This window comes from Zosterops lateralis, assembly GCF_965231275.1.
Source record: "Zosterops lateralis genome assembly, chromosome: 26".
Lineage (NCBI taxonomy): Eukaryota > Metazoa > Chordata > Aves > Passeriformes > Zosteropidae > Zosterops > Zosterops lateralis.
This window is the reverse complement of record NC_139786.1, coordinates 908907-921881: the sequence shown is the minus strand read 5'-3', so window position 1 is coordinate 921881 and position 12975 is coordinate 908907. Positions and strand designations below refer to the sequence as shown.

Here is a 12975-nt window from a genome sequence, read left to right as displayed (position 1 = left end):
CAGGTGTCCCAGCCTGGCTCTGGTGCCAGCACTGCTCGGGGGGCTCTGGTTCCATCCCCTTCCTCAAGGCCCCTGCCAGGATATGGGGATTGCTGTTGGAAACACAGTGTGCAAAAAGGGAATGTCTCGTGTGCAGCTGGATGGTACCCAGAGACACAACTCCTGATTTTGGGAGAGGTGATGGCCCAAACCCGTACAGGATATGAACTGTTTGCCACAGCCCCTCCTGCACCACCTGGGACAGGTTCCTTCATCAGAGGGATGAGGCAACAGTCGGCACGGATGGGAACGCCCAGACTGGGAATAGGAATGAGCTGGTACCTGGTGCTGCTGCCCGACCAGCAGGGAGGGGGAGCTGCACAGCAAAATTTTAGTTGTCCACACAAAAAGAGTCACAAAATGGTTTGTGTTGGGAAGGACCTTAAAGCTCATCCTGTCATGGGCAGGGACAGTTTGCTCTACCCCAGGCTGCTCCAAGCCCCATCCAGCCTGGCCTTGGGCACTGCCAGGGATCCAGGGCAGGCACAGCCTCTCTGGGCACCCTGTGCCAGGGCCTGCCCACCCTCACAGGGAGGAATTTCTCCCCAGTGTCCCACCCATCTCTGCCCTCTGTCGGTGGAAAGCCATTTCCTCCTTGTCCTGTCCCTCCAGGCCTTGTCCCCAGTCCCTCTCCAGCTCTCCTGGATCCCCTTTAGGCACTGGAAGAGGCTCCAAAGTCTCCCTGGAGCTTCTCTTCTCCAGGTGAACACCTCCCAAAAAAAGCCAATTAGTTGCCCTAAAAGAAAGACCAATTCCTCTAGCAGGGCAAGACAAGATGCATTTTCAGTATCTAAACGTAAAAGTTAGTGAGGAGAAGACAAAATTTGTAGGCTGAGGACAGTTTACTCCCAGGTAACAAACTGTTTCAGGTACCAGAGTCTGGCACCATTTGAGACTCTCCAGCACAGACACAGACAATTCTAAATTAAAAACAACTGTACTTGCTAGAGAAGCTGTTTCAGCTTTGACAAATGGCAGGTGGAGGTTTGGTACCCCAGAGCAGCAGGGAAAGGCAGGAAAGCAGCACTGAAAGAGTATTTAAAGTGAGCAGGGGTGGGAGCAGCCTCTGCAATGTGGGCTTGCAGAGAACAAAAAACAGGGCAGGTAGTGAAGTCCATGCTTGCAGGAGCAGGATTAAAACAGTTGGATGAACAAATAATCTAAGATTTAAAAGCAGAGAATGTGTTTAAGGTCATTAAAGCAGGCTCTTATTTAAGGATTACCTGCAAGAAGCCAGGCTAATAGCATGGTGAGGTTACAAAGTCAAGCGATCAAGGGAGACAATGCTGATATTAAACTTGCTTATGAGATGTTAATCTGTGTGCAGACACTGCTGCAAGTGCTCTGACAGTCACAGAAGGAACCTCACAAAACAAAACAAAAACAGAGCCCAGCCCTTTGGGGTTGCACTCTGACAACTCAGGCACATCCTGACATTAATTGGACACTCCCTGCGGGGGCAGGATCAGGTATAAACAGGGTTTAATCACATAATTAAAACTTGCCTGCTGCACACATTCAGGGTCCTGGAGGCCTTCCCTTGTACAAACCACTCTGGCTGTGCCTTCTGCACTTGGAATTCCCATATTTATGGATTCCCAGCACACCTGGATCAGGGCTGTTCAGACACAGGAATTAATTCAGTGCTCTTTAGTTGAATAGTTTTCAGCTCTAAAGGAAAGTGGTATCTTGGCACCCAGCAAACATTGCCAAAAGCCTCATGGAGAATCCGTGTCCTCCCATCAAGGTTTAGCCTGAGCTCAGTGGATTAAGCATCTCCCCAGATTATTGCTCTGTTTGTTGAGATAAAATGTGCAGGTCTGTGTGATGAGACAGAAGGTTTAGAAATTATATTTCCCGATTCAGTGTCTCCACCAAGACTCCCTGAAATCAGATATCTCTCACTGCCCCCCTCCACCTTCCTGCTTTGAGGATGGGACTGAGAACTGGAGGCACAAAAAGTGCAAATCACACGCTGAGATAAGAACAATTCCCTGGAAACAGCAACGAGATAAGAAAACGACCAGTAATAGCAACAATATTAACAACAAAAGGTATAAGGCATTATTTATTGACAAGGAAAACTACAATGCCCAACACCAGGCTTTCCCCTGTGTGCATTTAGATGCCATCAATACATTCCAGCAGGGAAGGACAGTCTGAACTGTGTCAGTGCAGCCCGTGGCAGCCAGACCTGAATGGCCAGATGAGCCTGTCTGCATAGAACCTGATCACAGCTGGGGCTAAACCAACAGAAATCCCAGCACACAGCACAGAAACTGCTGCTTTTCCTCATTCTTGCTGGCTCAGCTTTATTGCAACTGTTTTCTTTACCTGCCATACTTTTCCCAGACTACAAGAAAAAAAATCAAAGAAAACCCCCCAAAACAGAACACCATCCCTGCTTCTCTTCCCCTTCCACCTCTCCAAAAGATTAATGACAGTTCTGGTGTCAGGGCTGTCCCTCCCCAGCCTCTGCAGAGCTGACAGTGCATTTTGCAACAGCCAAAGGTCAGGGTTTTGCACTGGGAGCCTCTGTGAAAGTCCACAGCCCCAGGCTGGGTGTCAGAGCTCTCAGCTGGAGAACAGGGGTTAGATCAGGTCTGAAAAATCAAAGTGAAGTGCACCCAGTGCCCCAAAGGAAGATCAAACCAAAAATATTTCTATTAATATAACCCTTAGGACATACTACAGGGGTTTTATGCTTCCCACTTAATATATTTTTTCTATTTCAATTATAGGTCTCATATTTTGAGAATCTTTTGCTAAGCAATCATATTTATAAGGTTTCCCTGATTCATCTTCCCCAACAAATATCCAGTTTAAAATGGAGCATTTAAACACCACATATACACGGCGGGACCCTCCATCCCTCAGGGCTCCTTCCCAGGGCCGCTGTGGCTCTGGGCTCCCCCAGGCTGAGCTCGGAGCCCTTGGCCAACACCCGGGGGGTGGATAGCACTGAGCCCTCACCGCTTCAGGCACTGGCTCCAGACAGAGCGATCCCCGGGCGGGGATCCCCGCACTGAGCCCGGCTCGCTTCCCTCAGCGATCCCCGGGCGGGGATCCCCGCACTGAGCCCGGATCGCTTCCCTCAGCGATCCCCGGGCGGGGATCCCCACACTGAGCCCGGCTCGCTTCCCTCAGCGATCCCGCCTGAGGCGCAGCCTGAGGGAGGCGCCGGCCGTCGTTGGCGGGAAGACTAAACCCCGCCCCCTCCCCGCCCCTTGTTACGAATCAGCCAATAGGTCGCGCAGGATGGTGACAGACGTTTCTATTATCTAATAGTATATAGCTGGGCGCACGCCGTGCCAATGAGCACCGCGCAGGGAGCCGAGCGCCCTGCCCCGCACGTTATATAAAGCGAGCCCGCGGAGGGCCGCCGCTGTTTCGGTGCTGCCCAGACACGTTGCGCGTCTGTCCCGGCGCTCCTGAGCCATGGTGAGTGGGGCGAGGGCCCGGCGGGGCAGGGCTGGCTTAGCGCCGCTCCCCAAGCTGCAGCAGGAAGGTGTGGGGGGCAGGATGAGCGGCGGGACTGCCCCGCCGGGCCGTGGCGGGCAGGGGGTCTCGCTGCCCCGCGCCCTGTGTCTCTCTCCCGCCATCTCGTCCCAAAATGGTGGCGGCCTCCTCGAGAACATGGCGGCTCCCGGGACCCTCAGGCCCGGCCGGCTGTGGGGCTGGGGGTCCGCCACGGGCACCGTCAATCCCCAGGGCGGCCTGTTCCTGCGGGCCCCGGGTGTCCCGTCTGCAGAGCGCGGGAGAGCGGCCGCGTTTCCTCTGTATAAACCTGGGACATGTGTGCGACACCCGGGGGAGCAGCCCGGCCCCAGCCCTGGGTGGTGCCGCTCCCGCCCCAGGGCTGTCCGTGCCGGCCTTGGGCTGATGGGGCAGAGCTCCTGAAGGACTCTGTGAGGCCGCCTGCCTGGCCGTAATGACCCGCTGAATTGAGTCACCTTGAGGGGTAATCGGGAAGGCGTGACGGGGCTGGGATGTTCACAGGACAGGGTTCAGGTGCTGGGATGGGCAGGCGGCTCTTCTTACCCCTGGGGGTGTTGTCTTCCTGCATCTCTGAGCAGAGATTGTCAGAAGGTTACAGGGATTTATAAATGTGGCAATGATGCTAGGATGTATGGGAAATACTTGTTGAGTTGAAAATGATTGTAAGTTAGAGTATTGGAGGGCTGTTTGTTGTCACAGTTTTCAAATAAAGTCATATCAAGAGTATGAATTCAGCCCCTGGTCTATGCAAAGGATGCAGGAGTCCCATCCCAGGGAAAACAGTGTTCCTCCATATGGTGTGCTGATGGGTTTGCTCTGAGCTGGCAAAGCCATTCTCAGGAAGTTTGGCTTTCCATCAGCCTCACACAGGTGCAGCTGGACCCTGAGCACCGTGCAGGGGAGTGCAGGGAGCCAGAGCCTGATCCAGCAGTGCCAGAGTCCTGCAGGGACAGGACAGGCACATCCTGTAGGGAAATGAGACAGAGACTGGGCTGGAGAAATTCTGCCTGAAACTTTGTGTGCCTGTAAATAACGTACATAAAGTGTGGGGAAAGCATTTAGTGTGAAGTGCATAAGAGGATTCTGTAGTGGATTGAATACAGCATTTACCTGCACTGTCTGTATATATTTAGTCCTTATTCTGAATCTCTCATCAGTGATGTGTGAATGTGTGACAGTTCTGTTACCTGTCATTCCAACCTGGAGCTGATGCTTTCAGAATAAAATCCGAGCCTTGTTCTTTAGCATTCTTGGTGATGTGAAAAGGCCACACAGTGCAAAATGGGCAGATAAATCTGGTAGTGTCTGACAGAGATTTGTGTTTCATTGAATAGGCACATACTAGTTAAAAGTAATAGCAGGACTCACAGTATCATCAGTATCATCTGTGCTGGCCACGAGTCTCTTTTTGTTCCCTGGCCCGTGGTTTGCCCTGCTGAGGACAAGAGGATCCTGTGAGAACCTGCAGGATCTGCCTCTCAGTCACTGCTGTTTGTATTGGTGCAGCCAGTCACTGCCCAGTGTGCTGGACTTTGTATTTTGTCCAAGCAAACACGCCTTGGTTTAATGTGGCAGCTGGTGTGTGGCTGTGTTGCCAAACTGTACACTCACAGTTGGAAATTATCCACAAGGGCCACTGAATCCAGCACAGGACACCTCTGCAAACCTTCAGTTCTGTGCTGCAGTATTAAAGAAACTGGGTTTGTGCTTTGGACATCAATGGGGTGTCCATCCATCAATGGGTAGGAACAGATAATTTTGCTGCCATTAACCATTTTCTGCATGGCTTTCATGAGGTAGTTTCCTCTGGTGTTGTGTACAGCAATTTTGAGGCCTGATGGTCTGTATTTATGGGGGATGTGAAGGAGTTTGTTAGGCAAAGCCTTGCCTACTGAATGACAAAGCTTCCTCAAGGGATCAGGAGAACATTTTTTTGGTTTTGTGTACATTAAATGAAGTGTTTCCGGATCCTGGGAGGATTTTGCTGCCTCTGGTGGCTGTGCTTCTGGAGCTGAGGTCTAAGTGATGCTGTAGGCCAGTGAGAGGTGTGATCATCAGCTTTCCTAAATATTCAGTTTGCCATGAGGAGAGAAATGGGCTGAAGAACTTGAAAGAGTCCATCAGACTCTTCCTGTCTGATTGAAGAATAACAAAGAGGAACGAGCTTGTAAAAATAACGTCCAAAAGTGTTTTTCTGGGTGGAGCCCATGATGTCTCAAAGGGACTTTTGTGTTCTGTCGCGTTTTGTGCCAAATGCCCCAAAACACCAAGACAACGAGGGCAATGTTCTGACACTTTGGGGCCAGCAGCCCCCCTGGGTGTGTTTCCTAAACGAGGCCAAGGCTGTTTGTGCTGATCCACGCTGTGTTTGTGTCCCCACAGCGCGAGTGCATCTCCATCCACGTGGGGCAGGCGGGCGTGCAGATCGGCAATGCGTGCTGGGAGCTCTACTGCCTGGAGCACGGCATCCAGCCCGACGGGAACATGCCCGGGGACTCCACCCTGCCCGGGGGGGACGACTCCTTCAACACCTTCTTCAGCGAGACCAGCGCGGGGAAGCACGTCCCCAGGGCTGTGTTTGTGGACCTGGAGCCTGCAGTCATAGGTAACAGTGTAACGGTGCAAGGCGCTGTCACAGCTTTTCCTCCAATCCTCAAAAACGCTTTAGGGATTTTAATTTTTAGTACTTGAAGCTTGCCTGCAGCTTTTCCTGGTGATGGGAAATATTTGGTTTTATGTTCATTGAGATGGGTAAATGTGCACTGTGGAATTGTCAAGAATCCCCAGGGCTGCATTTGTGGATCTGGAGCCTGCTGTCATAGGTAACAGTGTAACTCTGAAATTGGTGAGGGGATTCCTTCTTCTAGTCCTCAAAAACACTTTAGGGATTTAAATTTTTAGTACTCGAAGCTTGCCTGCAGCTTTTCCCAGTGATGGAAAATATTTGGCTTTATGTTCATTGAGACAGGTAAATGTGCACTGTGGAACTGTCAAGAATCCTGAGGGCTGTGTTTGTGGCCTGCTGTCATAGGTAACAGTGTAACTGTGCAAATTGGCTAAAGGATCCCTTCCTCTAGTCCTCAAAAATGCTTTGGGGGTTTTAATTTTTAGCACACGAAGCTTGCCTGCAGCTTTTCCCAGTGATGGAAAATATTTGGCTTTATGTTCATTGAGACAGGTAAATGTGCATTGTGGAACTGTCAAGAATTTCAGCATTGCCTTCTCTCAGGCTGTGGAGTTAAATGAACAAGCTTCATGTTTTTTCTTGTTATAGTTATATAGTTACATAACTTATATATAAGCAGTTGTAGCCCCTTGGGACAGTGTGGCATAATGTGTGCTGCAGTCAGTAGAACCTCTTTTAAGAGACACTGTATGTATCATTAGGAAGATTCCTTGTTGTACACAGGAATGATTCCTGTGGTTTCCCAAAGCAATCTGTGTAAGTGCTTGCAGAAGTGAGTCCCCATAGCTGGCCTGAATTCAGGGACTTCTGAATGTGCATTTCAACTTCCTGTTGCCTTATCTTTGAGAAGCAATCTAGTCCTGAAAACGAGTTCTGTTCCAGGCTGTGGCACTGGGTGTTCAGATGTGACCCCCTGCCTCAGCCACTGGCCAGTCCTCCATCCTGGGGCAGTGGATGCTCAATGTGAGCTGCTGGTTTCACAAGGCCTCCATCCCTTGTGTCAGGAATCCTGGATTTCCTCTCACCACTCTGTGCCAGAAGTAATTCTTCTGGAGCTGGTTTTTGGCTGTGTTGCCTCAATCAGTGATTTAGGGCTCTTATAGCAGAGGCCTGTGTTGCCTGTGCTTGTGCAATTGCTGTATTTTATCTTTCTGCAATACACAGCTGGGGAAATGTGTGAATGTGCTCAGGTTACTCCTCTGTACCCAAACCAGGGCTGGATGAACCTCTCAGGGGAGCAGGAGGCTGTGGGAGTGCTGGGCTATAACTTAGAAATGAGCCCAGACAGCTTTAGCCATACACTAACATTCCCAGGAGCTGTTCCAGGTGTGGCTTTGTGCCTCTCTGAGCCCTGTGGCTGCTGTCTCCTCTGCTGCTGGCCAGGTGGTGGCTCTGAGCACCCAGGAACGGCTGAGAAATGAGATATGAGGGAGAGCAGGTGGCAGAACAGGGCACAGGAGCTGGTGAGTCTTGGAACAAATGCCAAAAAAGCAGTGAGTGTTCAGTGCTTGTTGGTGATGCAGGTGAAGTGTGGGGAGATAGGCAAGATTGGTAATACTCAGAGTTAGGGCTTTTTGTTAAAGGTCACACTGTGTGCCCTTTGTTATTCCTCCCTGCCTGATGTGAAAATTACTGCTCCAGTTTCCTGGGCTCACGAGTCTCCCTATTCATGCAGCCAGTCCCTATGCACTGAATTTATGAAAACCCCTTTTTTTTTTTTGCATGCAGCAGCTGGGGATTGTGTGCACAGGGCTTTCTCTCCTTCCAGAGCAGTGCTGCTCTTGCAGAAAGCAGCAGGGTGGTGGATATGCATCACCTCTGGGAATGTGGTGGTAAAATGCCATCAAAGTTTCCACCACAGAATAGGGCAGTGACATCTGGGAATTCACCACAATCTTTAACAGTCTAAAACAGGCAGTGTGTCTGGGGCCAGCTGGTTTATCTGTCCCCTCACCCTCGTCCTTTGTTCCAGGGACACTTTTGTAGTCCAGTGGCTGATCCTCTACATTCTACAAGTTTTGTTACTTCCTGAGGACTGTCCTGGCTCGTGCTACCCCTGTCTGCAAAGGATAAAGAACCATTTTGTTCTGAGTTTTTTCCTTATTACCCATATTTGTCCCTTCATAATGTGGGGTGACATTATAGGAAGTCTCTGATATATGGGTATTTGAGTTGCTAAACTTTTCCAAATTATTTTTAATTTGATGCAGTCCTAGAAATACTTTAGAATATCAGATGGCAGACTGCAGTGGGAGCTGCTCAACCTAAACTGGTTTGAATGCTAATTTTTTTTTTTTTTTTTTACATCTTAAACTTGTCTTTGTCTTGCTTGTTCTATTTCAGATTAATGAATACATGCAAACAGGCAACTTCAGCTGTAGTTAATAAAGCTCTCTGCTGTCCACCTGGTTTAAATTAAAGGATGCAATACTGCAATAGCACACAACTCAAGAGTGGCTTGAGCTAAACCAGAGACAAAGCTTTGCTGAGTGTCTTTGTACCTTTCTGGTAGGACAGAGCTTTAGCCTGCTGGGTGTAAGTCCATATTTCTGGGAATTAGTGGCTCTAAATCAGTCTCCAAATGTGTAGCTGCTGGGGGATGCTGTGTGTGCTCTGCTTTAACACAGCTGTGTGTGCTGCAGCTTACAGCTCAGGGTTTAGATAATTGCAGAACTCTCCAAGAGCATCTCCTGTTCCTTTTGAACCCTTCTCTACCTTTGGCACAAAGTACAGTCAAGAGGAGGAGACAGGCAAGCAGTGTTGGCTCTGCCTGCAGAAACATCCTGGGAAGTGAAGGGGAAAAATGGGATTTCAGCTGCTGAGCTGCAAAATGGGCCTTAAGTTGTCTAAAACTGGAAGAATAGTCCTGCTATAGTCCAGTTTTAAGTTGCCCTAACAGGTCAAAATTCTAAACTTTGGTGTAAAATAGAACAGTTTCCTAAGCAGTAAGTTAATTTTTCTTAGTTATTCAGCATTTAGGCTGTAGGAAGTCACCTCCTGATACATAGTTGCTTTTTATCTCTAAAGGTTTAAGTACATTATTCTGGACACCATCAGAAGTTTGAAAAAAATTATCTATCTAGAAAATTAACTTTAAAATATTTATATATGATATAATAATATATATCTTGTCTCTCCCCAGATGAGGTTAGGAACGGGACATACCGGCAGCTCTTTCATCCTGAGCAGCTGATTTCTGGTAAAGAAGATGCTGCAAATAACTACGCTCGGGGTCACTACACGGTTGGGAAAGAGCTCATTGATCTGGTTCTAGAGCGAATCAGGAAGCTGGTAAGACTTCTCTTTACTGAAGGCTCTGAAACATCTGTTTTACAGGATTTGGAAATGAAGTTATCAAATACACAGCCCTATAAACTGGGATTGAATTTCTTTGTAGTGTGTGAATCTATGGACTTGGTCTGCATTTGGTTTTATTCTTAGAATGGCTGAATTATTCCTGTCAGATATGACTTTCAAGTGGCCTAAAATGCTGATGAGGCACCTAAAACTTCATATGTAGTTTCATATTCAGAAAGCTAGAACTAAAAATTATGATTTGTCTAGTTCCTGCTGGAGGAGGATTGGTTTCTGGCTGTGGCTCTTTCAAGGAAGTTTAAATAATTGTGTGCTTCTTTGGTTTAGACTACTCCTTCCATTTCTGCTATTATGATTTCTGGATTATTAACAGTAGAAAAAGAATAGATCTCAATAAGCTGAGATATTTTCAGCCTCCCCAGTACTTCAGGCAAGTGGCAAACTTATGAAAGTTGCAGTTTAGGAGGTTCAGGTTCCCTATTTACTAAACATGCCCATTGCCCAATCTGTGTCACAAAGGTGACAGGAATTCTCATTGTGCAAAACCCAGGTGCTTTGATATGGAATGCTAAGTGAGCCTTAGTGTAAAGTCCACCTTTTGCAGATCACAACTGGCATTACTCTCAACACTTGGTTGCCACAATGTCTAATTAAAACAACGATAAGTTTGCAGCAAGGCTGTACTTTGACCTGAAATTTCTTTGCACAAGCTGTTGGCAGTCCCTGCTAATCCTGTGAGCTGAGCATCATGTGGCACCTCTTTGTGAGGACAGGGCTGTCTAGTTTTGTCTTTGGAGCAGAGTGACTGGGACAGGCACTGCAATAGCCTGTGACACTCACTTCCCTGAGCAGAGACACACTTGGCACTCACACAGCATCAGAACAATGGCCCTGGGATGGGGGATTGCTCCATTTCCGTGCAGAGAGAGAACACCAAGTAACTGTTAGGGATAGATACATATTGAATACTGTGAATGTTATCTATCTATTGGTAGATACACTTTGAATATTCCTGCTTTTCTTGCTTGCTGTTAATGGCCTCAGCTGAGAATTGGAGGTAGAAGGAATTTTAAGCAATTTGAAGTGGTTACCATCCAATATATAGTGAGTTTAAACCAAGTTGAGAATACTGTTTTTTGTGAGACACCTCCTTGACTCTCAGTGGATAAATTCAGTATTTCTGAAGCTCGAACAGTTGGTATGTCAGAATTCAGAGCTGTCTCTTTCTTGAGCTTGACTGGGGACTCTTACTGCACACAATGTCTTGAACACCTGTATTTTCTCTTTCAGTCAGATCAGTGCACTGGCTTGCAGGGTTTCCTGATTTTCCACAGCTTTGGGGGAGGGACTGGATCAGGTTTCACCTCTCTGCTGATGGAGCGCCTCTCGGTTGACTACGGTAAAAAATCCAAGCTGGAATTCGCCATCTACCCTGCACCTCAGGTCTCCACAGCAGTGGTGGAGCCCTACAACTCCATCCTGACCACCCACACCACCCTGGAGCACTCTGACTGTGCCTTCATGGTGGACAACGAGGCCATTTATGACATTTGCCGCCGGAACCTGGACATTGAACGCCCGACCTACACCAACCTCAACCGCCTCATCGGCCAGATCGTGTCGTCCATCACCGCCTCCCTTAGGTTTGATGGTGCCTTAAACGTGGACCTTACAGAATTCCAGACCAACCTGGTGCCTTATCCCCGTATCCACTTCCCTCTGGTGACCTACTCCCCGATTATTTCAGCGGAGAAGGCCTACCACGAGCAGCTGTCTGTGTCTGAGATCACCAACGCCTGCTTCGAGCCCTCCAACCAGATGGTGAAGTGTGACCCCAGGCATGGCAAGTACATGGCCTGCTGCATGTTGTACCGAGGGGACGTGGTGCCCAAGGATGTCAATGCTGCCATTGCTGCCATCAAGACCAAGAGAACCATCCAGTTTGTGGACTGGTGCCCTACTGGGTTTAAGGCAAGTCTCAGTTCCAGTGTGATTCCTTAGAATTCTCTGTGCTGTTTGCTCTGAGCTGGTTCTGTTGGTATCTGGTTTATATTCTGAGATTTAGGTTCTCGCGCAGAGCTGTTTTTAGATTCTTGTGCAGAGCTGTTTTGTGAACAAATTTTAATTTGTAAACAAATTTTAATGACAAATTTTAACCAGCTCCTGTTGTCCGACTTTGATAAATGTTGTTGTCAAACACCACAAAGAAAACTCACGGTCTCTTCCACCTCTCGTATAAGTTGGCATCAATTACCTGGTTTATATTCTGAAATTTGGGTTCTTGTGCGGAGCTGTTTTGTGAACGACAAATTTTAATCAGCTCCTGTTGATAATTGTCATTGTCAAACACTCACAAAAACTCACAGTCTCTTCCATATCTCCTATAGGTTGGCCTCAATTATCTAGTTTATATTCTGAAATTTGGGTTCTTGTGCGGAGCTGTTTTGTGAATGACAAGTCTTAATCAGCTCCTGTTGTCTGACTTTGATAATTGTCATTGTCAAACACCACAAAGAAAACTCACAGTCTCTTCCACCTCTCCTGTAGGTTGGCATCAACTACCAGCCCCCCACGGTGGTTCCTGGGGGTGACCTGGCCAAGGTGCAGCGGGCAGTCTGCATGCTGAGCAACACCACAGCCATCGCCGAGGCCTGGGCTCGCCTGGACCACAAGTTTGACCTGATGTACGCCAAACGTGCCTTTGTTCACTGGTATGTTGGAGAAGGGATGGAGGAGGGGGAGTTCTCAGAGGCTCGGGAAGATTTGGCTGCACTTGAGAAGGATTATGAAGAAGTGGGCACAGACTCGATGGATGGAGAAGATGAAGGTGAAGAGTATTAAATCCAACAGTGAATTGCAATTTGGCATTTTACTTTGCCATTTTACTGCCTCTTCAGTAGCAATGTAAATCATGTCAACTGATTGGAATAAACTTCTTTAATCAAGAGCTTTGGTAGTGTCCAAACACTATGTACACTCAATGACTACATGCAGTCAGCAGCCCAAGAGATGAAATTCCTTTCTGAAGAAGGTAGCTGAATAAAATAAACATGCTCCAGTTCGGTCAGGTTTTGTCCTTAAGGCATTGCTATTTGATGAGCTGTTAGTGCCCAGTGCAGGAGGCTACAGAATGATCTGGAGATTTTTCTGGAAGGTGTTAGGTATTTTTTCCCAGACTCCAGAGATGGTGTCACAAGAGGCAAAAGGAACTGTTACCCATAAAAGATGCGAGACCTTCAAAACTGAAGGCTGTTTGGATTACAAGTAATCCAAGGGCCAGTAATTTAGAGATGCCCAGGATGTTCCTTAGCAATGATGAACCTGCCACTGTAGCCAGAACCTGAGCAGGGATTATTGCCCTGTATCACTGTGCCCTCCCACAGAAGGCAGTGGAGTCTCTGTCTGCAGCTCTCAGACAGCCTGATGCTGTCTGGAGA

At 48.1% G+C, this 12975-nt stretch overlaps 1 protein-coding gene across 1 annotated transcript; it reads left to right on the top strand.

Annotated features, from left to right (window-relative positions):
• Positions 1 to 3423: 3423 nt before the first annotated feature.
• Positions 3424 to 12483, top strand: LOC310919147 (tubulin alpha-1C chain-like). Its single transcript, XM_083878332.1, has 5 exons — positions 3424 to 3480; positions 5920 to 6142; positions 9366 to 9514; positions 10829 to 11509; positions 12086 to 12483. The coding sequence occupies exons 1-5, from the start codon at positions 3478 to 3480 to the stop codon at positions 12377 to 12379; spliced, it is 1350 nt and encodes a 449-aa protein (XP_083734458.1). The 5' UTR covers positions 3424 to 3477; the 3' UTR covers positions 12380 to 12483.
• The last annotated feature ends 492 nt before the right edge of the window (positions 12484 to 12975 follow it).